Below are 24,209 nucleotides of genomic sequence, written 5' to 3'. Positions count from 1 at the left end.
ACATTTCTGTATGTGATTCTGGAGAACAGCTTTTGATATTTAAACCCAACAGCAAAACACACACACCCCTCCCTTCAGTGCTCATTCAGAAGCCACACCTACCAAATTAATGCACGCGTAATGTCAAGGTAATGACAATGATGACGTCCAAGCACCCCACCAATGTTTACACGTGTGTCTTCACCCATCTACTTTTGGGCTGTTTCTGGGCCATCTCTCCTTGACAATGCATGTAGTTCAGCACGTAGCAGATGCACAGTCTCCCCTGCCCCTCTCCATCCCCCGTCTGTGCGTGAGCACGAACGCCCCCTGTTGCTGATTGGCTGGAACAGTGTTGTACGAGATACTTTCTTTGTTTCCCATTTACTGATCTAGGACTGAGTACACACACCAGCTTTTTTTTTTTTTTTTTTTTTCCCCATTGCACAAACAGATCGGAGACCTTGCCAACCATGAGGAAACGTACCCTGAATATTTACAAAAATAACAACAACAACAACAACAACAATGTACTGGATTGAAATCATTAACAGTGGAAGGTCATGGAGGCCGGTCATGATGCTCTTTTTTTGAGGATATATTCTTCCACAACCCTTAAAGACAAGTTGTGTTTGGTTTTTTTTTTTTTTTGAAAGGTAATTAAAAAATATTATATATGTGTTGTACTCATGGTAACTCCTAGTTCGTATTACCGCCACTGTAAAATCGAGAAATCTGTGTGGGTAAGCTTCTCAACAATAAATCTTTCATCCATTCACTCTGCATGACTTTGATTACATCTAAGCCTTTGAACTGCAGATCTTAAATATCAGTGGAATTTCCCCATAAACAACTCGCCAGGTTTGAGGTGAGTGTTATGATAAATGATGGCTATAAGCCTTCATTACATGAACCCCCCCAATGCAAAGTTCCAAAAAGGAAGAGTGCCTCATTTGCCACAGCACTGTACTGCTAAGGTCTCCAAAGGACGGGAAAACAACAATCCTCTGTGCAGTTAATATGATCCTACAAGCATGGACTTGCTTGCAGATGCTCCTATAGGAACTAGCGTACTGAAACAGGTCATCCAAAAATGTGATCCAACAACGAAAGGCGGTCAGTTTGTAGGGGTTTTTTTTCGTGCACCATGCAGTGTGTGGTTACCGAGAGCAGCCAGAGCAAACATCCCATAGAAGTCCCATTCTTTTGTGTATCTGATGATATCAGCAGGATCGCTGGTTACGTCTGAACCCTGGAGCTGGGACCACCTCAGATATGCCTCGCACAACAAGCAGAAGATGCACAACTTCCAGTGAATCTGGAAAAAGACAGAAAAGGAGGGTAAGTTCAGTTCTGTCAGTTCTGAAGGTCTCAAACACATAAGCCTTTTCATAAGTCATAATTCTGTTTGACACAATCTCAATTAAAAACAGCAAATTAATGAACCTCTGATTTTTATATTTTTTATATATCGTACCGCTGTGCAAAAATCTCCAAAATGTCAGCTTTCCAGGAGTTAACCTTCTTAACTTTCAATAGAAGTGCAAAGACTTTATTTAAAGTCATTCAGAACATTTCTATTAGTCCATTCGCCATGAACGTGTCACAAAATGTACAGAACAACTGGCAGATTTACATTATGTTAAAGTGGAAAACAGCAAAAATGGAGGGACAAGGTTTTTGCTTGACAATATATAGTACAATATTAGAACCTTTAGATCAGAACAGCACAGGTAGGTTTTGCTTCAGTTTAGTGAAAGCAGTGCTTTATATTGCACTGATATGACACACTTAGTTCTGCAAACTAATATATTAGCCTCAAGCTAACACACTCAGATGCTAGTCACAGAAGAATCATGCCCAGTTATTCTAGTACCCATGTTATATTCATAAGGTTGATGCAATGCATGTCTGTCCCAACAACCTCTGTGAACGCTTCAGACAGATAACTTACAAAGCAGCTTTTGTATGTCCCAGCACACTATAACCATATTTCGCCGATTAGAATACTTCAAAATATATTAACATGCATTAGAAACCCATTTCATTCAATGTAGGTTATGAGAAATATGTGTTTTAGTTGTGTCCTTCAACACTCACTCGACCCTGTTACCTGAACAGGTTCACATCTCTGACGTATTTGAAATATTCCACAACTCACCTGTTTTACTAAAAGTTACATCATCAGAATTTCCTGAAGATAGTTAAAAGAGGATGTCAATTGTTTTTGCATTTGGCAAATAGCTTGGATGCTAACTAAGCATATTTTGTGAATTGCTGTGTTCAATGCTAAAAAACCTAAAACTCTGAAGTACTACCCAACTTCAGCCACTGGCAGCACAAATACTGGTCCTCAAATGGCTGTTAAAAATACTAAATGGCACCCATAAAAACGATCTGTAGGAATGTCAGCACTGCCTTGGAAAGGGAACACACTTACCTTTATTTCAGTGTTGAATAGAATATGCCTGAAAGCCTGGATCTTGCATAATATGGCATCTATTAGAATAATGACAGGATCATATTCGATGTACTTGTCCACAGGCTTCGCACATGATTTCTAAAAAGAAAAGGATTGAACACAGAATCTTAATTTGTAACAGCCAAATAAAACAACAGAATCCAATCAGTAACCATAATGTTATTCTTCTGTTGTCAAATTGCATTGTTAGGTCCTAGCCACAGTATTATCCTACTGCCATCGATCTAGCCATGATATGTAATCTATTATTATCCCATTGGTATGGCTCTAACCATACTATCCTGTCATTACTATATTATTATAATTCTGAGAGTGCAGTTCTATTGTTTGCCATGAACTGCAGTCCACACCTGATAACACATAGTATATTTAATATTCAGTGTTAAATGTGTTGATAAGTAATTGGAAAAATCAAAGTGACATAGTTCATTTGTTCGCTTTATAGCCTATGTGGTATCCATAACTACCTAACTACGTAATTTAACTACCTAACTGCCTAATTTAAGTGACACTAAAGTCACTTTTATTAAAGAATAATAATTAAAAAGGTCAAAAATATTCACAGTGGTGATAATTGGAGCCGTACCTTAAAAGGTTTAATGCTTAGAGCTTTAAGAGCTTTTTCACAGAAAGCTTTTATAGGACAGGGTTACAAGTATACTGCCTCATGCATGAGATATTGTTCCAAATTAGTTTTAAGAAGCTTTCAGACTTATATTTATAATTTTTATATATTTTATGTTCACATTACAAACAGACATAGAATATTCATACAGAAAAATTAGTCCACACAAACTTTACAATCTAAAGCTCAATCTAAAACTCAGAACACATGTGATTCACTGAGGTGTTTGGATAGAAAATAAATTGGATGTGTATGTGTGTTGTAGACAGGATGGCCCCTGGTTCCTATTATCACCACTGTAAAGACACCTCTACAATGAACCACTGTAATATACACTCAGAGAGTCCTTTATTAGGAACACTATACTAGTACTGGGTATCTTTTGCCTTCTATATCTTTCAATTCTTTGTGACATGGTCCATGCTGACATAATGTTGAATCCTAAATGTGTGTGTGTGTGTGTTGTGGTCTTCAGCTGTTGAAGTCCATCCGCCTTAAAGATGTTTCTGTATCTGTATCTGAGTATCCTTTCTGCAAGCTGCTCCCAGTCTGTCCATTCTCTGGTGACCTCTCTGATCAACAAGGCAATAGTTAGCTAGCATCACATCACACAATTCCTGCAGATTTTTCAGGAGCACTTAATAGCTGTAAATCTGCCATTCTACAACATCCCAAAGATGTTCTCTTGGATTCAGATCCGGTGACTGGGAAGGCCACTAAAGAGCAGAGAACAGTCATGCTCCAGTTTGAGACTTCTTTTGCTTTACGACATGGTGCATCATCATGCTGGAAGTAGCCATTAGAAGATGGATAATCAAACAGGCTGTGGCATTCAAACAATGGCTGATTGGTATTACCAGGCCAAAAAACATTCCCCACGCCATTACTCCACCTCCACCAGCCTGGACTGTTGACACAATGCAGGCGAGGGGCCACGGATTTATGTTGTTGGTGCTGAATTCTGACCATGAGACCCTTAATCTCAGGGTCGTGGGTTCGAGTCCCACGTTGGGCGTAGTTTCTTTATGGGGGTGGCTGAGTGGTGGCTCAGCGGTTAGAGCGCCGGGCTATTGATAACAGGGTTGTGGGTTCGATTCCCGAGCAAGTCCCTTTACCCTCTCTGCTCCCTGGGTGCTGGAGTTGGCTGCCCAGTTGCTGTGTGTGTTCACAGATTGGTTAAATGCGGAGGACACATTTCGCTGTACATAGTACAGTGACAAATATGTGCACCTTTACCATCTATGTGCCTCAGCAGAAATGGATGTTCATCAGACCTGGCTACGTTTCTCCAGCTCCACTTTACTCCTCTTTTGGTGAGCCTGTGACCACTGCAGCCTCAGCTTTCTGTCCTTAACTGACATCATTTTGAATGTGTGTGTGTGTGTGTGTGTGTGTGTGTTTTGGTCTTCAGCTGTTGAAGTCCATCCGCCTTAAGGATGTATCTGTATCTGACTAGCCTTTCTGCGAGCTGCTCCCAGTCTGTCCATTCTCTGGTGACCTCTCTGATCACCACGGCAATAGTTAGCTAGCAACAGTGTCGTCAACAACACATCAACAAAAGCACCCATACAGACACGTTACTCACACAGATAGTTATCTTCAGTATCCCGTTGCTGTAATCCCGGTGTAATTCAGCTGCGTCTTCATTACATTCAATACACTTAAAAGCCGGTTTTGCCATCCTGACACATTTGGACAGCGTTTGCCGGCCACAGGCGTTCAAACGCTCAACATCCGGGAACGCATCCGCCTTCGTGCGCGGTCAGGCCTGGGAATTGTAGTTTTTCTCGACTTCCTGTTCCAGCGCTGTCGCCGGCGGCGAGCAGTGCCACGGAACTACAATACCGAGCCGCCACCGCTGCCTTACCTGAGCGAGTGGCCTCAGAAACATGGCACCTGCTGGCAGGGCTGTTGTTGTGGTAGCGCTGTCGCTGCTGTACTTGAGCCGGGCTATTTTTTCCACGGAGTATTTCTCCACGCTCACGTTCTCCGACGGCGAGCTGAGCGAGCACGGCTGCGGCCCGCCGTCCGAGTGGGAGGAGTACGCAGCGGACTGCGGTAAGAAGGAGAGTTTTAATCCTCCACACACAGTTTTTTTTTTCGCCACGTCCTCCTAACTCGCTTCTTCTTCTTCTTCTTCTTCTTCTAATTCATGTTTCATGTTTCCGGATCCGTTGACAGGCGTTGGTTGATGCAACTCAGCCTGTGGGTTTGGGCCAAATATCCCATTTGTCCGCGGGTTTTCTCCAGTACTAGATAGCTACCCTCTCACCCTAATGTCGAGAGTCAGCCCAGCTTAGAAACACCAAACTACTCCTGCTGTGATAAGACTACTTTGAAACACTTTCTGCTGAGCTGGATTTGACACATGCCATGTTTACTTAGCCCTAGCCAGCCAGCCAGCTTAGTGAAGCCCCTGGTTCACAGTGAAAACTACAGTCAGGCCGCTAATGTAACTCAGCTGGGCTTCTTGACTGACAGACCTCCAGTGTACTCCAGCCTTGCAGCTCTAGTGCAAAGCCACAGAAGCACACACACACGTCTAGCTAGCTTCAAATGCAGTGCAAGTTTACTCAAATCATGCTTAAAACGTCTTACTTTCCCATCACAGTGTATTTACCTTTACTGCCTCCAAAAGGCCCCTGATGTCAGCATGCACAAGTGTGCAGAGCAGAACAGTATTAGGAAATAATATCGTGTTTCATCTGTCATCCCCCATCTGTCATGGAGAGAAAACACCCAGCTAGCTCAGAGACCCTCCCTGATAGCGCTCTTCTGTTTATCACAGGAAATGCACAGTAAGTTCTGTTTCACGGTGTGATTTCACTGTTAATACCTTTATACTGAAGATGGGGGGGGGGGGGGGGGGGGTCACAGCCCGGCCCTCAGTCACATTCGAGGGTCTTTAGTGCCTGGACTTCCGAGTCAGGACTTTGACTACTCCTGAATGGTTCTATCTATTAATGCCAGTCACCCAGTGCCCCGAAGCAGCAATGCATCCCTGCACCTTTACACCTTTTACCACCACCATGTTTGACAGCTAGTATGATGTTCTTATTGTGGGATGCTGTGTTAGGTTTACGCTAGATATGACGGTACTCATGTCCTGTAAAAAAGTCATAGTCAAATCGCAGAATTACAAACACTGATCTCGAAGTAAGCGAGGCCTCCAGGCTGATATATTTTAATCGCGTATTAAAGCGAGTGCATGTTTTTTATGTTTCATATCATGTTCAAATTGAAAGTACTGTTGAGTAGTCATTTCGAATGGGCCACTAATAAAAGTGGGGCAGCCTAGACTATATATATATATATATATATATAGATTATACTTTGCCTTATTGTAGTGTTAGCACTGTATGTTGTAGTATATGAATGGGGACAAGTAATCTATGTTTTACTCAGTTGTTCCCATTTAGTTCCTTCCTGAGTTCCTCACATGACCTTCAATGTCTTTCTGTTTTGCTGGTTCTACTTCTGAACTGCTTTACATACCACTGATCCTATCTCCTATCTGACTTTACTGCTTTAGCATTACTTAGACAGTGTTCTCTCATTATTTGACTTTTATTAGTATAGTATAGAGATAGGATGTGAACAACAGTGAATGACAAGCATATTCAGCAGTGAAGCTGACAGGCTGGTCCAAAGTCTCACTGAATCACAGCACTGATACTCTGCTGTTACTGATTGGGGGTGGGTGGGGTCAAACTGTTACCTGTTGAACACCTGCAACATAATTGAGTGTGTGTGTGCTTGTTGTCCTGCAGAAACTACGGTCCTCCAGCTGGAAGACCCTGACTGTGAGGAGGGGAGCAGCCCACCATGCGAGTCAGTCTTTTCTCTGAATGCAGAAAAGATCCTGGTAGGTGTTACGTTAGCTAACACACTGTGTTCCAGTCAGGGCCACTGTTTAAAGAGCTTTGAGGTTGCACTGTAATGCAGTGTCCGTCTGTTTGTCAGTGTGGTACTGGAGCTGAAGATGGTGGTGCTTTCTGGGGCTGTCAGGATTAGAATGTTTGAAAAAAGTAAATTTGGGGTTTTGTAACTTGTCAGTCTTAAACGAAGATAAGGACAAAACTTGAGTATAATTTACAAAACTAGCTGGAAGCCCTAGTTTAACTTGTCTGGGAGTCACTGAATTACACTTCATAGAACCCCGTTGCTCAGGTCTGATGGCCGCAGGAAGTGCGTGCATCTCACAGCTTGTGTGCACTCCCTGGGTCTGTGTGGGTTACCTTTGGGTACTCTGATTTTCTTCCAACTCCCAAAAACACACATGGTAGGTAAACTGGCCATGCTAAATTGCCCCTAGGTGTGTAATAGAATAACCGTGTCCTTTGATTCCGGGTAGGCTGCAGACCCACCGTGACCCTAGCCAGGAAGATGCGAATGAGAATATCTGTACACACAGACTGGAACACCACAGCTCTTTGTTAGACATTTGATGCTGCTCATTATGTCAGAGTAATATATTCTGATGGTTATTTGATCAAGGACCGCAACTAATACTGGCTCAAATCTGAGAAGATTAGACTCAGATCAGAAAAAGTGGTTGGTGTGGCGCAACAGATAACACCACTAGCTACCACACTGGGGAGACTGGGGTTCGATTCCCGGTCTGGGTCACTATGCCGCTTGCCTTGGACTCAGGTTGGCCCACCTCTGTAATAGGAGTAACCTCGTAAGTTGCTCTGGATAAGAGTGTCAGCTAAATGCCATTAATGTAAATCTAAATGTAAATGTAAAAAAAACTAATCTGATTTAACCTGGTAGTGCAGGGGTATATATACAAAACCTTTATTAAAGGCTGAACTCAAATGAATGAAGTAAATATGTACATGTTTAAGCTCTGAGGAAACATAAAATGTAGTGTTATTCACAGTATGTTATAAAGATATTGATAATTATGCAAAGGTGCACAGGGTGGCGGTCTGGACCAAAGTAAAGGGGCTTGGCAAAGTTTTGACGTTCTGTAGTTCCACCTAGATCCCTCTTCGGCTATGGACAGTCATGGAGACTGTGTTGCTGTTATGAAGAGACGTGTGGACTTTTGTAATTTGATATAGGAGTATTTGAATATCGGTGTGTGCACAGTAGAAATGACTGATTTGTGATTTCATTTGCACACAGCCACCTTCTGCAGCGGTCAGCACTGTGATAACTATAGCAGGCTGTATTGTGCCAACATTTTAAGCCACATAGGAAATAATTAAACAGCAGAGAGTGTCATACACTGTCAGAAATCACATTAGCAGTAGTGGTGAGTAACTCCGTGTGACTCTCCTTGCAGAGCCAGGCGAGACTGTTTGTGGAGCAGCAGCGCTTCCCGTTCCCCGTTGAGGACCACAGCACCAATGAAGAGCTTGGTATGTTCCGTTATGTGCTTTCTCTCTCAGGAAATTGTGTGAAGGGTGAGTAATGTATTGTACTGATGTGGATGTGTGCTGGCTTTGCAGCCATAGGATACGTCCTCATTGGCAACGGGCTCTACGATGAAGCCGTCAAACACTTCTCCCTCTTACTGCAGGTCAGTTTTATGTCTATGGATTGAATGGCTGTCTGTTAATAGTCCTTTAAACATATAGTTTGATACCACACAACTACACAATTTCCCATCTACCCACAAATCTAGTCAATCAGCCAAGACCTGTTTGGTGTCTGCCATAGTGAGAATATACTACTAAAGGCAAGAAAGAAAGTAAAATTGGAAGCATATTAAACAGCTTCAGCGTCCCACCTTCAAGCTGCGTCATCACAATGGGGGTTTCCTTGTCTTTAAACCTGCAAATGTCTCTCTAAAGGCTACTGCAGCACTGCCGAGGGGCAAGTAGGCATGTTTACAACAGAATTAGTGATGGTTGTATTTTTGAGTTCCCCCTCATCAGCTTGATGCAATTTTGAGGATGTTTCTGCTTAAGGCAAGCAGTTTGCCTTAATGCGAATTTGTGGTTGTAGATGCGGTTATCAGCTTGTTAGTTACATCAGCCTTGTAGTTGCAGTTCAAAACTGAAGCGGCAAACCGCAGATGCCAAACATGTATTGGTTAATCAGCTACATTCAATATAAGGCACCGTGATTTAAATTAGTTTGTAAGCAACTAAATGGTTTCTTCATCAGGGCGACCCAGAGCTGGTTAGCGCCATGTATGGGAGAGGGATAGCCTATGGGAAAAAAAGCCTGCAGGTAAGACATCATAACTTTTAATGCTGTTTAATATGATATTGTTCACTTGCTGCCTAATATGTCCCACCACTTGACAAAAAACACTGTAGATTAAGATTAAGTTAATGTTTTTCACATCACCTGTCAGTGGTGCTAATGCTATGGCTGATCAGTATATATGTATACATACATGCATCAGTAGCAACAGATTCTTAAAAACTGCTGTTTATTTACTCTGCTCTGAGTGACAATGATGTATATTCACAATCTGCTGCACTGCATCTAATTAAACGGCACTGATAACACCCTCTGTAATGAACTGTGCAGTTGGTCTGGATTCCTTAGGTACTGACTATACCCACGATTAGCTCGCTTGTATCACAATAACAAAATCCATCACGTTTGATCAAATTTTGTCTCATTGCCTAACCCTACTTTAGGGGTCTTGTGCAGTCCATGCCTATTGGCCATATTTTATGTGGCAGTATGAGAGGGACCTACTCAATAATACTTAATCGTAGGCAGCTAATGGTAGGTGTTAATGTTATGGCTAATGCACAATTTACCTCAAACTGGTTTCTTGAACATGACAGTGAGCTATGTTCTGCAGTCGTCTTCCAATAGGACCTTTGGATGTGGTAGAATAGGAGATTCGCAGAATAACAGTGTTCCTGAAAAATCATGACACCATCATGTCAACATGGAGCAGAATCTCAAAGCGCACATACAGTATTCACAGTAAGCGTATTGTGATGCAAATTGAAGAGAAGCCCATCCCTTCGGGCCTATCTGGAGCCTGCATTACCTGCTGAATGACATCACCCTGCTTCCCCCTTGTCTGGCTGTGGAGAGTGCTTACCAGAGCAGTTTTAGGATGAGCTCTGATTACAGTGTGTGAGGAGACAAAGTCAAATCAGTGGCTCAGTGCCGTTAATGCACCTCTAAAACTGGCTGTCAGCAGGAACACACCTGTATAAACAATGCTAATGGATTAGAGGCAAACGACAGGCTTTTCTAATTCCATTGTCCTTATTGTGTGTGTAGAGGTGATGCTCATCGGGTCTTCTTTTTTTTTTTTTTTTTTTTTTTTTTGTCTTTTTTTTTTTTTTCCCTCCCCTTCTCTTGCGCTATAACCGTTTCACTCGTTGTCTGTCGATCAATCTGTCTGTCTGTCTGTCTGTCTGTCTCTCTGTAGGACATAAAGAATGCAGACTTGGCTCTGTATGAGCTGAGTAGAGTGATCACACTGGAGCCTAACAGGCCTGAGGTGTATGAGCAGAGAGCAGAGGTATGCATTTGCATATTTGTGTATGAGCAGAGAGCATATTTATGCATTTGCATGTTTGTCCTTCACTGGTAAAAAAAAAAGCTAAAGGTGCACGTAGTGTACACCGCACAGCGAAATGTGTCCTCTGCATTTAACACATCTGTGGTAGTGAACATACACACACACACACACACTAGTGAACTAGGGCCAGTGAGTACACACACACCAAGAGCGGTGGGCAGCCAACTCCGAACCCACAACCCTGTTATCTACAGCCCGGCCCTCTAACCGCTGAGCCACCACTGCCCCTAGTTCCCCTGGTAATTCTCCACAGGCAAATATGTATTAATCTCACTTGTGTCTGTGTGTATGTGTGTGGGGGTGGGTGTTCTATTACTTGGAATGGTGCTTCATAACCGTGTTATAAATGGGAGAAATGTTCAGTTCTTTGGTTTAGGGCTCTATTGGCCATTTACCTCATCACCATCTTTGCTCATCTTATCAGCACTGACATAAGCTGTTTAGAAATACCCATAGTTTTAAATATGTTCCTCCGTGCTTATGCATGCCTTAGGGAGTCACTATGCAAGCCTTCAAATAATGTTTAAAATTTATGCAGGATTTACACAGAGTAAGAAACCCATCACTGTTGTCTCTGTTGGGTTACTGAAACAAAATACAATACAATACAATGCATTGTGTATGAGTTTGATAATTATTGTATGTAATGGATATTGGAAGTTAATTGAAGCTCATTGTATATGTGTTACTTAGTGTATAGTGTTATATTAATGTGTGTGTGTGATTGATTTATTTATTTTTTTAAGATCCTCTCTCCTCTGGGCCGTATCAGTGAAGCTCTGAGTGACCTCACTAAAGCCATCCAGCTGCAGCCTTCAGCCAGACTGTACCGCCACAGAGGAACACTGCTGTTTATTTCAGAGGTATACACACTGGACCGAATGAACCGAATTGGTAGATTATAGAGACCAATCTGAGTCATCTGAGTTTATGTCTCTTATCTGAGAGCTGTTTTTCTATGCATGTGTGTTTTAGGACTATATCGCTGCTATGGAGGATTTCCAGCAATCTCTGGAGCTGAAGAGGAACCAGCCCATCGCCATGCTCTATAAAGGTCTCACCTTCTTCCACAGGGGACTACTCAAGGTACACAGGCCTCTGTATGTGTGTAGAAACTAATTGGCTAAAGGAGGAATTACTCTGGTTGCAAAGTTCATGTGGTATGTGGTATGTGGTCATTAGGCCATGATCTTTACTTTCTATTTCTATTTCTAAGACAATTGCTTTAGGATGTAAAAGCAACATATTGGCCCTCTTTGCTGGACTTTTTTTCTTTACTTTGCAGAACTTCTGTATAGAAAACTTAAGGCCTTGTGTTCTCTTTTTGCTACAATATTAGGACATCCTTAAACCCGATCAGATAATTAGACGACTCATATTTTGAGACACACGGACAAACACTGGACAGCATCACCTTGACTGTACAATTACAGGAAAAAGAAATAAAATGTAACAGCTGCATTATTCAATAATAAATAAGAAGTCAACTTAGGCCATGTTGTGGCCTACAAGTGTTCTACATTCTCTTCTCTGTTTGAAACCCAGAGGACACTGCAGTAAAAGCTAAAGGGCATTAGGAACAGAATTGTGTCTAATTTAACCAGCTTTTCTTTCATGTGCAGGAGGCCATTGAAACATTTAAAGAAGCACTGAAGTTGAAGTCAGACTTTATCGACGCACACAAAAGCCTGGCTCAAGCCTACAGGTAAGACAGAACCGTGCTGTTCACACCCACACAGCCAGGATCGCTCTGCTTATATGGATATGACCGTATACAATTGTGTATGTATGTGTGTTTTGTAGGGAGCTGGGGGATTTTGACAATGCCATGGAGAGTTTCCAGAAAGCTCTGCTGCTCAACCAGAATCACCTCCAGTCTCTGCAGCTCAGGGGGATGATGCTCTATCACCATGGCAGCTTGCAGGATGCCATTGGCAATTTTAAGGCAAGTGTGTATGTATGTATGTGTGTGTGTGTCTCCTCGGATCTCCTACAAGTTCGATGCACAACGTTCTCTACTGTTTAAGCAAAATGTTGTGATAATGGAAAATTTGAAGGAAGCTGGTCAGACTGGTTCGAAAGAAAGGCTGGGGTAACTCTAACCACTCTGTGCAATTGTGGTGGCCACAAAAGCAGCTACACCATGAGGCAGATGGGTTACCATAGCAAAACACCATGTGGGGTTCCACCCTCTGTCCGCTATAAACAGAAAGCTGAGGCTGCAGTGGAAACAGGTTCACCAAAACTGGACAGCTGAAGAGCTGGAGAAATAAAGCCTGTTCTGATGAGTCTCTGTTTCTGCTAAGACACACAGATGGTAGAGGCAGAATTTGACACCAACAGCAGGAATCCATGGACCCAGCCTGTCTTGTGTCAACAGTCTAGGCTGGTGGAGACAATAGTGTGGGGAATGTTTTTTTGGAGAAATAGAAATTAAGGAATTGGAGGTGGAATGAGCCTAATACAACAGATTACTATCCCAATCAACTAGATTGGATTTGGACATTCCTAATGTTTATTTATCTTTAATGTGTTTTTGTATATTTGTTGCAATAGAAATCAAAATATCCATTCATACAATATAACCTAACCCAACTCAACCTAGCTAGCTTGGCAGTGTGCAGCTAAGGGAGTGATGTAGAATGTATGCTCTGTGGGACGTATTAAGGTAAAATCGCTTGCCCTGTTACCATGTTGACCCTCTTGTTTAACCGTTTCCCCTGCAGAGATGCCTGCAGCTCGAGCCGTATAACGAGGTGTGCCAATATATGAAGGGTTTGAGCCACGTGGCCATGGGACAGTTCTACGAGGGCATAAAGGCTCAGACTAAAGTCATGCTCAACGACCCTCTGCTAGGCCAGAAAGCCAGCTCTGAATACCTGAAAGTCAAATACCTCCGAGGTGAGACACAGAAAAGCACACAGGCTTTTAAAACAAAGATCCATAATACTGGTGTTTAGCACCAAGCTGTCCATTAACATAATACACTGTCTAGTAAAACTGTACGTATTGTATTAAACCCTTGTTGTTGATAACAGTGACTGAACAGTTTATAAATGTTCTCACACTTCTAATGTATCACACTTGATTGAGCTGATGAAGCTTCAGAGTTTCTGAGTAGGAGATCAGCTCAAAGCTCGGTTTCCTCATTTAATCATGTCCATTCTTTCTTGTTTCAGAATATTCTCGATATTTGCACTCCCATCTGGACATCCCTGTAGCAGAATACAATGTGGACCAAGATCTCCCTGGAAACTTCAAGAACCACTGGGCCAAAAACCTGCCTTTTCTGATAGAGGACTATGAGGAACAGCCTGGCCTACAGCCACACATTAAGTGAGTTGGGTCTGGCTGTTTATATTCTGTCCAAAAATTCATTTTTAGGACTGACTTTGACTGTATAGGGATTTAGATTGATTATAGTTTTGTAAGAAATGATTTAATGCATTATGAAATGTAAAATGTCATATTAAATATAAAATATAATAATATAATAATATAATATGACATTTTATTATTTCATAAATTACATTTTATTAGTTAAATTACATTTTATTAGATTAGAATTAGATTCTAAATTAATTTCTGGAGTGGCAATTTAGACTACCAAAATATAGACAATAAATACAATCGTTATCATTTAATTTTGGCTCATGCATCCTGAATGTAATGAAATATAAACATGATAAATTCATTTTAATGTGGCATTTTTTTAGTTCCAAAATCATAAAGTACTTTACATAAAATACAAGGGGAAAAAACATGGTAAATGAAAATGGCACAATTGCAAACAATAGAAAGAAAGAATGTGTAATTGTGTTAATTGTAATCATCAGAACTTAAGGAACTAATTTCATAATTACACATATCCTCACTCTAAAATCTAAATCACTAAATCAATCTTTCTTTCTCTTTCTCTCTGTCTCTCTTCTAGAGATGTTCTACCTCAGGACTTTGAGAGTTATTCTCCAGAGGTGCAGAAGTTGATATGTACGGCGGATCACCTCGGTAGTCTGATGCAGTACAACACATCAGGCTTTTTGCCCAACCTGCGCATACAAAGGGGTCAGTCCACAGCCCTGATCCATCTCAGGTTGCCTTAAACGACAAAAATGCACTTATCAGGAACAGTTCAGGAATAATTACTCCTCAGAGTTTGCACTGATTTTAGGAAATAAATATTGTCTTCTTTTTTTTTTTAAAGCCTCAGAAATGAAAGAACTGAAGAAACTCCTTAATTAAAGCTATTAATATGCGTCTCTCTCTGATTTGAAAGCTATGGGTTTGGCCACCATCGAGGTTATGCAGGCGATGCAGCGTACCTGGAGTAACTCAAAAGTGCGTGTGAATGGTAAAACCAGGCAGCTGCAGTGGAGAGACATGTTCGATATTGCTGTTAAATGGAGGAGGTGAGACCTGAGATGGCCATATAAGGCTTTCCTTTAATCTGTTTAGTTAAAAGGACAAAAGTATTGTCACGTATGTCAGAGTTAAGAGGTGTGTGTGTGTGTGTGTGTGTGTGTGTGTGTGTGTGTGTGTGCGTGTGCGTGTGCGTGTGTGTGTGTGTGTCTGTGTGTAGAATTGCAGATCCAGACCAGCCTGTTCTGTGGTTGGACCAGATGCCAGCGAGGAGTCTCAGCAGAGGATTTAATAACCACATTAACCTCATCAGGTAAAGGATGACACCCGTTTTATGCTAATGAATGTGCTCTCTATTTGAATCTGGAGCAAAGCTTAGTAGTAGCTAAAATGGTTAAGTTTTTGTACTTTCAGGGGACAGATCATCAACATCAGATACATGGAATATTTTGGCAGCATATTAAACTTCATCAAAGAAAGAATATTAGTCTACCACGGGTAAGTAGCATTTCGAGGCAAAACATGTTGATCTTAAAGCTTGTTTGTCTTGTTTTTAATTGTTGAAGTCAGAAATGTAATGTCCCCATATGAGAACGCAGGGGGTCTCAAGAGGTTAATCTATGAATTCTTTCTCTTTCTCTTAGGGCATATAACCCTCGTGGTCTTCAGGATGTGAAACAGGCACTGGAGAATGTGAATAAAGTGGAGGATCTGCTGCCTATAATGAAGGTATAGCAGTCTGTTATTCTTGATGATCCCCTGTTAAGGAAGGCTATTTTGCTCAGTAATATAAGAGTCATATATTGCTGACAGTCGGCAGATACCAATCCAATCTTTGTGTTTCTATAAATAATACAGTCCTCAAGATAAGCTAATGTACACTAGTAAACAATAGTGAAATCCCTATTTTTAGGAACAGTTCCTAAACTGATTTACTTAGTTTGGATCAATTTAAAACAACTGTTTTAAACTCTGTAGTGTGTAATACCTCGCAATCCAGTATGATTGACCTAACTGACCATTCAGCTCCCAGTTCCTTTAAAACTCTGCAGTCAGATCACTTATGTGTGCATTAGCCAAAGAAAGGATGGTAAGATGAGAAAAAAATTAAAAGAGAACTTTATTGATCCTGGAACATACATACATTATTAGAACAAAAATATATAGTTTTCTGAAAAAAAATTAAGTTTATTTACAGCAGAGGATCAGGTCTAGAGGACGCCAGATGGTACCCTGCTACAAGGATAGAAAGTGGATCGGAACCTTAAAAGCCGATACCTGATCCATTAAAAATGTCTGAATCGGCCCCTAATACCGAGTCACTTGTTCGGACTGGGCCATCTCTGGTTCTGGCAGCAGATCAGGGATAGACCAGTAGTACTTAACTTTTTGGTTTGGATGTGCTCTTCCTAATTTAGAAGTCAGGTGTCTTCATTTTATTACAGAACTTTCAGTCGTGCTCTTCTGTGTTTTGTGCAAACATGAAAAGTAATGCGTATCATTGATTTTTATACATACATCTGTACATATTCTTTAGTTGTCTAAATGGTGTATATTTGCATATTTCTGTGTGTGTGTTTGTGTGTGTGTGTGTGTGTGCATGTGTCCCCCTGAAGCAGTTCAATAGTAAGACGAGGGATGGCTTCACGGTGAACTCGAAGGTGCCTAGTATAAAAGATCCTGGGAAAGAATATGACGGATTCACTATCACCATCACCGGAGACCGGTCAGAAAAGATGCCTCTATAACCTTTAACCGTTACCTAACCAGAGCTTAATTTCACTATGCTACAAGGCTAATGTTACTAACAGGTAATGGAAGCTTATATTAAGTAACCTATATCAGGCAAGTGTGGGATGGCTTTGGCGGGCTACTTGATGAGCTACAAGCTTCCAATACTTAAACGAAACCTAACCTCAACTACAAGATTGTTGGAAGAAAGCAAGTATGGCAAACAAAAGCTGGGCTGGGTTTGGATTGAGACTTGCAGTTGGAAGGCATTTGTCTCGTATTAGTATTGTACGCATATATCAAGCTGTGTGACAGGGCTTGAAACAGAATAATATTTCCCAGAGAGGGGAAAATAAATTCAGCAGTAAACCTGACATTTCACTGTAAAAAAATTGTTTGTCTTTATTATGTAACATTATATTCCCATTCATTTTTTTTCTAAACTCCATAAAACATCTTTTTCTAAAAACACATAGATAAGAGTCGCTTCTCTTTTGCCAGAAAGGATGCAGGCCAGATTTTTAAAGGAGAATTGATTTCTGAAACGCTGGCTGTGAGTAAAGACTGTTGCTTAGACTGAATTCCATCTGTAGGTGTGTGTGGAACACTTGATCCTGGGCTTTCAGAGCAAAATATCATAATGATGTTGAAATAACATGTAGTGGATGTCTGGAGCCAGACTAACATATCACAAGTTCTAAGATCTGGCTTTGTGTTATGTGATGACTTCTCAAACTGCTCGTTTAAACCTGTTTAAGCTGCTTTTGTGCATTTTGATGCCATTTAACCCTGGAATGTGTTGGGAAAACTGATGCTTGTTGAAATAAGCACAATATAAGTATAACACTTAATAAGCTTAATAAATGTTATATGTAAGGGGCTCAGCGTGGCTCAGCATGGCTCAGCGGTCTAATGCGCTACCACTGTGGTCTGAGGCTCATAACTTTGAATCCTGAGTCATGCTGCTTTGCCATCAGCATCCGGAGTCTGAGAGCACAATTGGTCTATTAGGACGTCTGTTAGTCTGAGCATCTCAGCTGTCTGGTAATGCCACATCAGCTTCAGTTAGAAAAGAGTCGGTGTCTGGCTTATCCTCCGACACATGTGTTAAGTCCTTCACCTCTGCTAGTGCTAATTGGTTGGTTAATTTACAGTACCAACAGTGTGTATTTAGAGATATGATGTATTAATATAAACAAAAATTGTATGTGTCTAGTGTGGGGAACATGCTGTTTTCAGTGGAGACTCAGACAACGGAGGAGAGGACGCAGCAGTATCAGTCTGAGATTGAGGCCCTTTATAAAGACCTGACTGCTAAAGGAAAAGCGCTCATGCTCTCCTCTGAACTAGGGGTATGTTTGACTCCGCTTCATTCAAATGCGTTTTATTGGCATGAACATGAAAAGTCAGTTTTTCCAGAGCACCTAAATCTGTTTCTTAAACGGTAGTCTTAGCTAGGGATGTCACAGCCACACCATTAGGTGCTAATTCATAATTTGTAAAATGTTTATAATGTGACATTTTTGTTTCTAGGCCTTGTTTCTACTTTTCTACCTTTTTTTTACTTTTTGTTTATAATTTTAAATAGGTTTGATCCAGTTTACTGTTCACTTTGTATACATGTGCAGTGATGTACACTGATGTCTTTTATGTGGTATAGTTGTATGAAAGACTTTTTTATAGTGTGGCCGATTCACTATGGCTAAATCAACTAAATCAGCTCCTTATTTCCTAAATAGTGCACTAGATTTTTAGTGTGGCCGATTCACTATGGCTGAATCAACTAAATCAGCTCCCTATATCCTATATAGTGCACCACATAAGTCATGAAACTATAGCTTCTGCACTTAAATAGTGGAAAAAATCCAGCCTGTGGCTTTCTATTAGACAGAGAATAGTCCTAATGTCCTAAAGACAACCATATTCACCATTTGTGGACACAGATGTAATTTAGCCTCTCCCTTTAACCTACCCCATGCAGTGAACACATGCATACACACCAAACGTTCAAACACACACAGTAATTGTTAGCACACATGCTCGGAGCAGTGGGCAGCGAAGAGGAAAAGAGAGGGTGAAGGGCCTTGCTTAAGTGCCGGGCAGTGGCAGCTTGCCGAGCCGAACCCACTGCCCTGTCATCAATAGCCCAGGGCTCTAACTGCTAAACCACCACATCAGCACAGTATTCTGTATTGAGAATTGAGAGGCAAGCTATGGCTCCTTACAGCAATATGAAAATCAGAGGCTGAATCTCAAATGGCTCTGTACACCCTATGTTCTAGTGCACTAGTAATTCAAGTTATTACAGACATGACACGAGTAACAGAATTCTTAATTAGACAGCAGTCAGGAAGTGTAATCTTTTTACAATGCATTACATTACAGCTTCCACCACATTGGCCTTAACACAGATCACTCATGTCACTATTTAATATGATGAATGGCCTTTTTTAAATGTGGAAAAACCTAAACCTTGCAACCTGTCTTTTCATGATACATTAACAGAGACAAGGAAGGTTATACCCTTCTCCTAAGTACACAGGTCTGCTATTCACATTCCCTGAACCTGCTCTTCTGACCACCATAGATTGTAGTCATTTCATCCTCAGGCCATTTTTCAAACATAAAACTTAAACAGCAGCTCAATGTGTTGTTTGACTGTATTTATTTCAGTTGCTTTTGTATGTTAAGTATATTTAAAATATTATTATTATTATTATTATTATTAATAATAATAATTTAGTTGTAGTTTACAGTAGTGCTATCATCCAAGTGTTGGCCTAATCATTTAGAGATGTTTGCTGTCAGTGTCGTCCTCCCCCACCCCCATGACTCAGAGCAAAAAACTGTCAGTTAGCATTTACCTCTAAGCTTGTTTAGCTGTCCATTTATGTCTCTTCAGTCATAGTTCAGAAAAAGTAGTTGGCTGGCTTTACCCTGCCAGTGCTGGAAGCATTGTGGATGACTTCCAGCACTGGCACTTCCATGTGCTTCCTCCGAGTCGAAGCCGATGTGAAGCCGGAACCACTAACACAACATCACTGGACAGCTGAACCACTCATGGGTCTAATTGTAGCCTATTGTTTGGCTAAAGAATTGTTTTTGTTGCTTTTTATGAATAATAAATGTGTTTTATAAATAAATTCATTATTATTGTTTAGTTAATTTTATATGTTACTTTGCTCGCTTACACCTTCTCTCCTTGCAGGATGCAGATGCTGTGTGTAATCTAATCCTCTCTCTGGTGTATTACTTCTGTAACCTTATGCCCCTGTCCAGAGGCTCCAGGTAAAGGAATCCATTCTGTACAGTAGCAACTTACACTTAGCAACATTACTTCACAGCTTAGCAGTACTTCACTGCTGCCATTCTTGTGAACGGTGGTAACAGTATTATATAAAGCACACTGCAGTTCATGTCACATGCTGTTGTGAGCTTGTGTGGTTTGCTTTGGGTCACCTAAGTGTGTGTGAAGAGGTTTTACTAGTTTTATATAGGGCCCATATCCTACACTTTTTATGGATTTATTTTTTATGTTTCCTTAAGGTCCACTTGTGTCATAATTCATTTTTTCACAACTGCTGCTCATCCCTTCGCATGAAATAGGCTTTTAAACCTTGCAACATATGTAAATAAGTTGGTTTTCACCAGAGAAGCAGTTCATTCAAAATGGGCTGTTTACTTTATTTCCTTGTATGGACAGTTCAGACTGGCGTAGTAAACAGGAGGTTTTGACATTTTAACAATTATGTTACTTCAAATGTCTTTATTTTAATGAAGTGAGCGAGTTTTAGATTGTCATGATGGAGGGCCTTTAAGAAGGTGGAGACTAGAAGTCTTATAATTAGGTCTATCTTTAACAGTTCAGTTAGGAATAAATTTTGTGTGCTTTTGTCCTGCAGTATTGTGGCTTACTCCGTCGTGATGGGAGCGCTGATGGCTAGTGGCAAAGAGGTGGTAGGCCGAATCCCATCTGGAAAGGTAACGTCAAAACCACATAAGCAAGTCTATTATAGACTCCTGAATACAGCCACACTGTTTCCGTGATTCCAATTGGTGGCTGTAAGCTTCCATTACTTTCCAGCTACATTAGCCAGCTACATTTAGCCAATGAGCCAACTTTAGACACCAGACCTGTCCTGGTTGATCAAACATATGTGAGAAAAGTCAAAAGGGAGTTGACTTTACTGAAGTCTTTCTTTAAGCCTAGCCCTAATTGCCCTAAAGGCAATTTCATAATCTCATTGTACGTTCTCCCAGCAGTCGACAGCTAATAGTCAGCAGTCTGTTAGAGAACAGCTCATTTTGAACAAGTGTTTGTGTGAATGCAATAAACAGTTATGGTTCATCTTCCAGCTGGTGGACTTTGAGGCCATGACCACACCCAGTCCTGATCGCTTCAGTAAAACCACCAAAAGCTGGATGAACCTTAAGAGGTGAGACTTTGCAGAACTGCTTAAAATGAGTTTGTTTATTTATTCATTTGTCTGTCTGTCTGTTTCTTCTTAGTGCTGTGCAACATGTCAGAGGGCTGTCAAGATTACTCAATTTTCTTCTCCCAATGTGTTTCCCAAGTATCCCAATGTGTCATCACATCACTTTAGTCTGCACCAGACATGTCTAAATGTCGTGCAAATGTAAACAAATCACAGGAAAGCTCAGAATTACTAGCTGAAACTTCCAGCACTGCAGCAGTTTCCATTAAAAATGAGCTCTCATTTTTTTATTTTCATTGTTCAATTAATTTATTTTTCTAAAATAAAAACAATAGAGGGAGGATAATAAAAAAAAAAACCTTGGGTGTTCTTAAATGTTTTGCAGCCAGAGCCCCCACAGATGTTTATAATGAATACAATCCAACTGCTGAAATGTCGGGCGCATTAAACAAGCATGTACCATCATGCTTATTTAATGGCAGCACAAACTGTTCTCCAGTGATGTGTGTTTTTTGGCTTTTAGCGATACGCTGAGCTGTGTTTTGTTTTGGTTTTTTTCCTGAAGATTCCTTAGTGTTACTGGTGTAATCAGGGTACTTTATAACCAGACGTAGCTCTGTTATTATAATGGGAGGGTTTTGGTTTTGTCATTCCAGTCAGAACAAGGTGCACATTAGTCCCTATACTGAAACTGCTTTGCCAAATACAAAGTTCAAAACTGAAAGATGATGTTTATTCAACCCTGTTACCCTGAGGAATGGTTGTTATACTTGGAACTTTTTTTGCATTTTATCATTTGAAGTATAAAATATAAGTGATTTATATTTTGATGTGAGGGCTTCTTAAAAATATATATATATATTTTGTAATGTTCAGTTAAATCACTTTTCTATTGTGATAACAACTAAAACTACAGACGATCTGATTAGTTATATAAGTGTAAAATAGTGACAGCCCATTTTTATAATTAAACACACATGGAAATGTTGGCTGATGTGATGTTTTTCATGTACACATCTGCTGATGCTGCTACATAAACCAAGAAATCTTATCATTTATTCTGGGGTTACAAGAGAAGTAAAATGAATATAATTTTAGTGCAGTAGTCAATAAACATGCCATCTGTCCTATGTTGATGTGATTGCGCACAGTGGTGAATCTTTTTGTTTTACTCAATTTTAGTGTTTTATGACGACTGAAATGGCTTACAGTAAAATCACTGACAGGTGCAGTGAATAACCCTGATTATCTACTTACAGTGGCACCTGTCAGATATACACTATATGTCCCAATGTTTGTGGGCACCCCTTATACTATAGGCATTCAGCTACTTTCAATTGCACCCATTGCTGACACAGATGTGCAAGTGCACACCCACAGCTTGTCTAGTCCCTGTAGAGAAGTATTGCCAATAAAATAGGAGAAACATGGTGCTCCATCTAATACTTTTGGGATGAGTTGGGGATGATGTGGGGTGGTGATCATCCAACATCCTGTCGCTGAATGCAATGAAATCCTCCTAGCAATGCTCCAAAATCTAGCAGAAAGCCTTCTTTTCTGGACAGTAGAAACAGTTACTCCAACAAAAGCAGGATAAACTCATTGTAATACCCTTGATTTCAGAAGAGACCATGAACCAGTGTGTTGCCCCTGTCTCTATAGTGTTCATATACATTTATATCATTAATTGTGTTGATGAGATTAACACCGAATGCATCCCCAGCCATTACTGTCATATTGGTGTTGACGGTCCTGCTCACTGTCCTTCTCACCTTTTTTTCCCCCCTCTGTTTTTCTCCAGTTTGCCGAGTTGGTATCAGAACCTTCCATCTGTAGCGGAGACATTCCAGTTTTCCAGAACCATGATCGAAGTCCTGAACACTGACTCTTCCTCCCACTGTCCCAAAAAATCTTAATGTAGCCTCGTCCTGTTCTGACACGGGCTGCTTCCACTCCTTCTGCCCCCCCCCCCCTTCCCCCCCTCTACACCCACATGGGCTGGATTTCTGCTTATCCTGTCTTCCATTTAAAAAGCTGCTTCACAGTAAAGCGGGCAACGGCAGACCCTTTTCCCTTCAAGTCTTAAACTTAGGGGCTCCACTGACGTCCCTATTTACAGATAGGCCTGTGTGTTCATTCCCTCCTGGCTGATGCCCGCAGATGGTTTAGTTTATTAGAAATGACCCAAACAAAGCACACTTAAACCTATTCTTTCTTAAACTCTGTTTTGAATTGTTTCTCTTTTAAATTTCATGACAATCATATTTTAATTTGGCTTTGGAGTTTGATTAACGTTTCGAAGCAAAGACTGCAAACCCAGCACAAGTCACCCTCGTGGCCTGAACATTGTGGATTTCCCGGTTACACGCTTGTTAAAGGCTTGATAATTCCATCATGAGTTGAAACATCTGCGCACAAGCGGGGAAACCCGAAAAATGTGAAGACCAAAATAAATGTGCTGGACTCATTGAGCCTGGATACTGAGAACCACTTATTGAGTCCAAATACTTGATCATAGCCAAAAAAACAACAACAGCAACAACAAAACAATGGTCTTTGTGATGTTTGGAAGAAAAAGAGCCGTTAGGCAGGGTTTATTGAATTATTTTGATCTCTTATTATTCAGAATGTAACCCTGCTTCCTTTTTTCCCCTTCACCTCTGAGCGTTTCAGGTCATTTTCAGTCTGTGTCTGAGCGTGGAGGATGGTGGAAGAGTTTCCTAGAAGCTGAGAAACGGATTCTTTGAGAAACAGTCCTGCCATCTCCTCCCTGTTCAACATTTAGTTTGTCTCTCTACTGTGAACTTGAAAGAACAAAACATTGGTTAAGATTCACTCTCTGTATTTTATTTGGAAAAAGCCTTCCAACTGCTTGACTTGAACCTTTTACTTGATGCCATGTTTTAAGTTCCTTTTCTTAAGGTTTTTATTTAAGTACTGATTTAAAGAGGAGACGTTTGAATGGCTTACTCTAGGAGGGCATTGTCTTATCCTGAAATGAAACTTGAATAAAGGTTGAGTTTTTTTTGAAGAGCAGTGGGGGGGAAACAAGCGTTAATAAAAGTCATGAGATTAACAATCCAA

General features: G+C 40.8%; 2 protein-coding genes across 5 annotated transcripts in view; one reads left to right on the top strand and one right to left on the bottom strand.

Annotated features, from left to right (window-relative positions):
• arv1 (ARV1 homolog, fatty acid homeostasis modulator) overlaps positions 1–5,154 on the bottom strand; it is a 9,454-nt gene extending 4,300 nt beyond the window's left edge. The window contains exons 1-3 of the mRNA XM_072678143.1: positions 4,672–5,154; positions 2,420–2,539; positions 1,144–1,297 (exon numbers count right to left, since the gene is read on the bottom strand). Coding sequence (XP_072534244.1) covers positions 1,144–1,297; positions 2,420–2,539; positions 4,672–4,767 — 370 coding nt within the window. The 5' untranslated portion in view covers positions 4,768–5,154. The remainder of the gene's footprint in view (positions 1–1,143; positions 1,298–2,419; positions 2,540–4,671) is intronic.
• ttc13 (tetratricopeptide repeat domain 13) lies at positions 4,903–24,209 on the top strand. 4 transcript variants are annotated; one of them, XM_072678111.1, is made up of 23 exons: positions 4,903–5,144; positions 6,857–6,951; positions 8,380–8,455; positions 8,546–8,616; positions 9,207–9,272; positions 10,447–10,539; positions 11,346–11,462; positions 11,575–11,685; positions 12,222–12,304; positions 12,403–12,544; positions 13,326–13,500; positions 13,779–13,935; positions 14,534–14,664; positions 14,876–15,008; positions 15,179–15,271; positions 15,373–15,456; positions 15,603–15,687; positions 16,578–16,684; positions 17,906–18,041; positions 19,898–19,977; positions 20,592–20,670; positions 21,046–21,125; positions 22,927–24,209. In XM_072678111.1, exons 1-23 carry the CDS (start codon positions 4,976–4,978, stop codon positions 23,039–23,041), a joined length of 2,478 nt encoding a protein of 825 aa, XP_072534212.1. In that variant the 5' UTR covers positions 4,903–4,975; the 3' UTR covers positions 23,042–24,209. The 4 variants fall into 4 exon arrangements, with proteins under 4 accessions (XP_072534212.1, XP_072534205.1, XP_072534233.1 ...); XM_072678104.1 differs by having other exon boundaries at positions 4,904–5,144; positions 16,575–16,684; XM_072678132.1 differs by lacking the exon at positions 10,447–10,539 and having other exon boundaries at positions 4,904–5,144.

The sequence above is a fragment of the Salminus brasiliensis genome, chromosome 1, assembly GCF_030463535.1.
Source record: "Salminus brasiliensis chromosome 1, fSalBra1.hap2, whole genome shotgun sequence".
Classification (NCBI taxonomy): Eukaryota; Metazoa; Chordata; class Actinopteri; order Characiformes; family Bryconidae; genus Salminus; species Salminus brasiliensis.
Note: the sequence above shows the minus strand (reverse complement) of the source record. Positions and strands in the feature narration are given on the sequence as shown.

Bases quoted from the DNA above. Each gene is read 5' to 3' on its own strand.
- ttc13 (XM_072678104.1), top strand. From the start codon at position 4,976: ATGGCACCTGCTGGCAGGGCTGTTGTTGTGGTAGCGCTGTCGCTGCTG. The intron at 6,952-8,379 runs GTAGGTGTTACG...CTCTCCTTGCAG, and splicing joins TGAATGCAGAAAAGATCCTG to AGCCAGGCGAGACTGTTTGT. The intron at 9,273-10,446 runs GTAAGACATCAT...GTCTCTCTGTAG, and splicing joins ATGGGAAAAAAAGCCTGCAG to GACATAAAGAATGCAGACTT.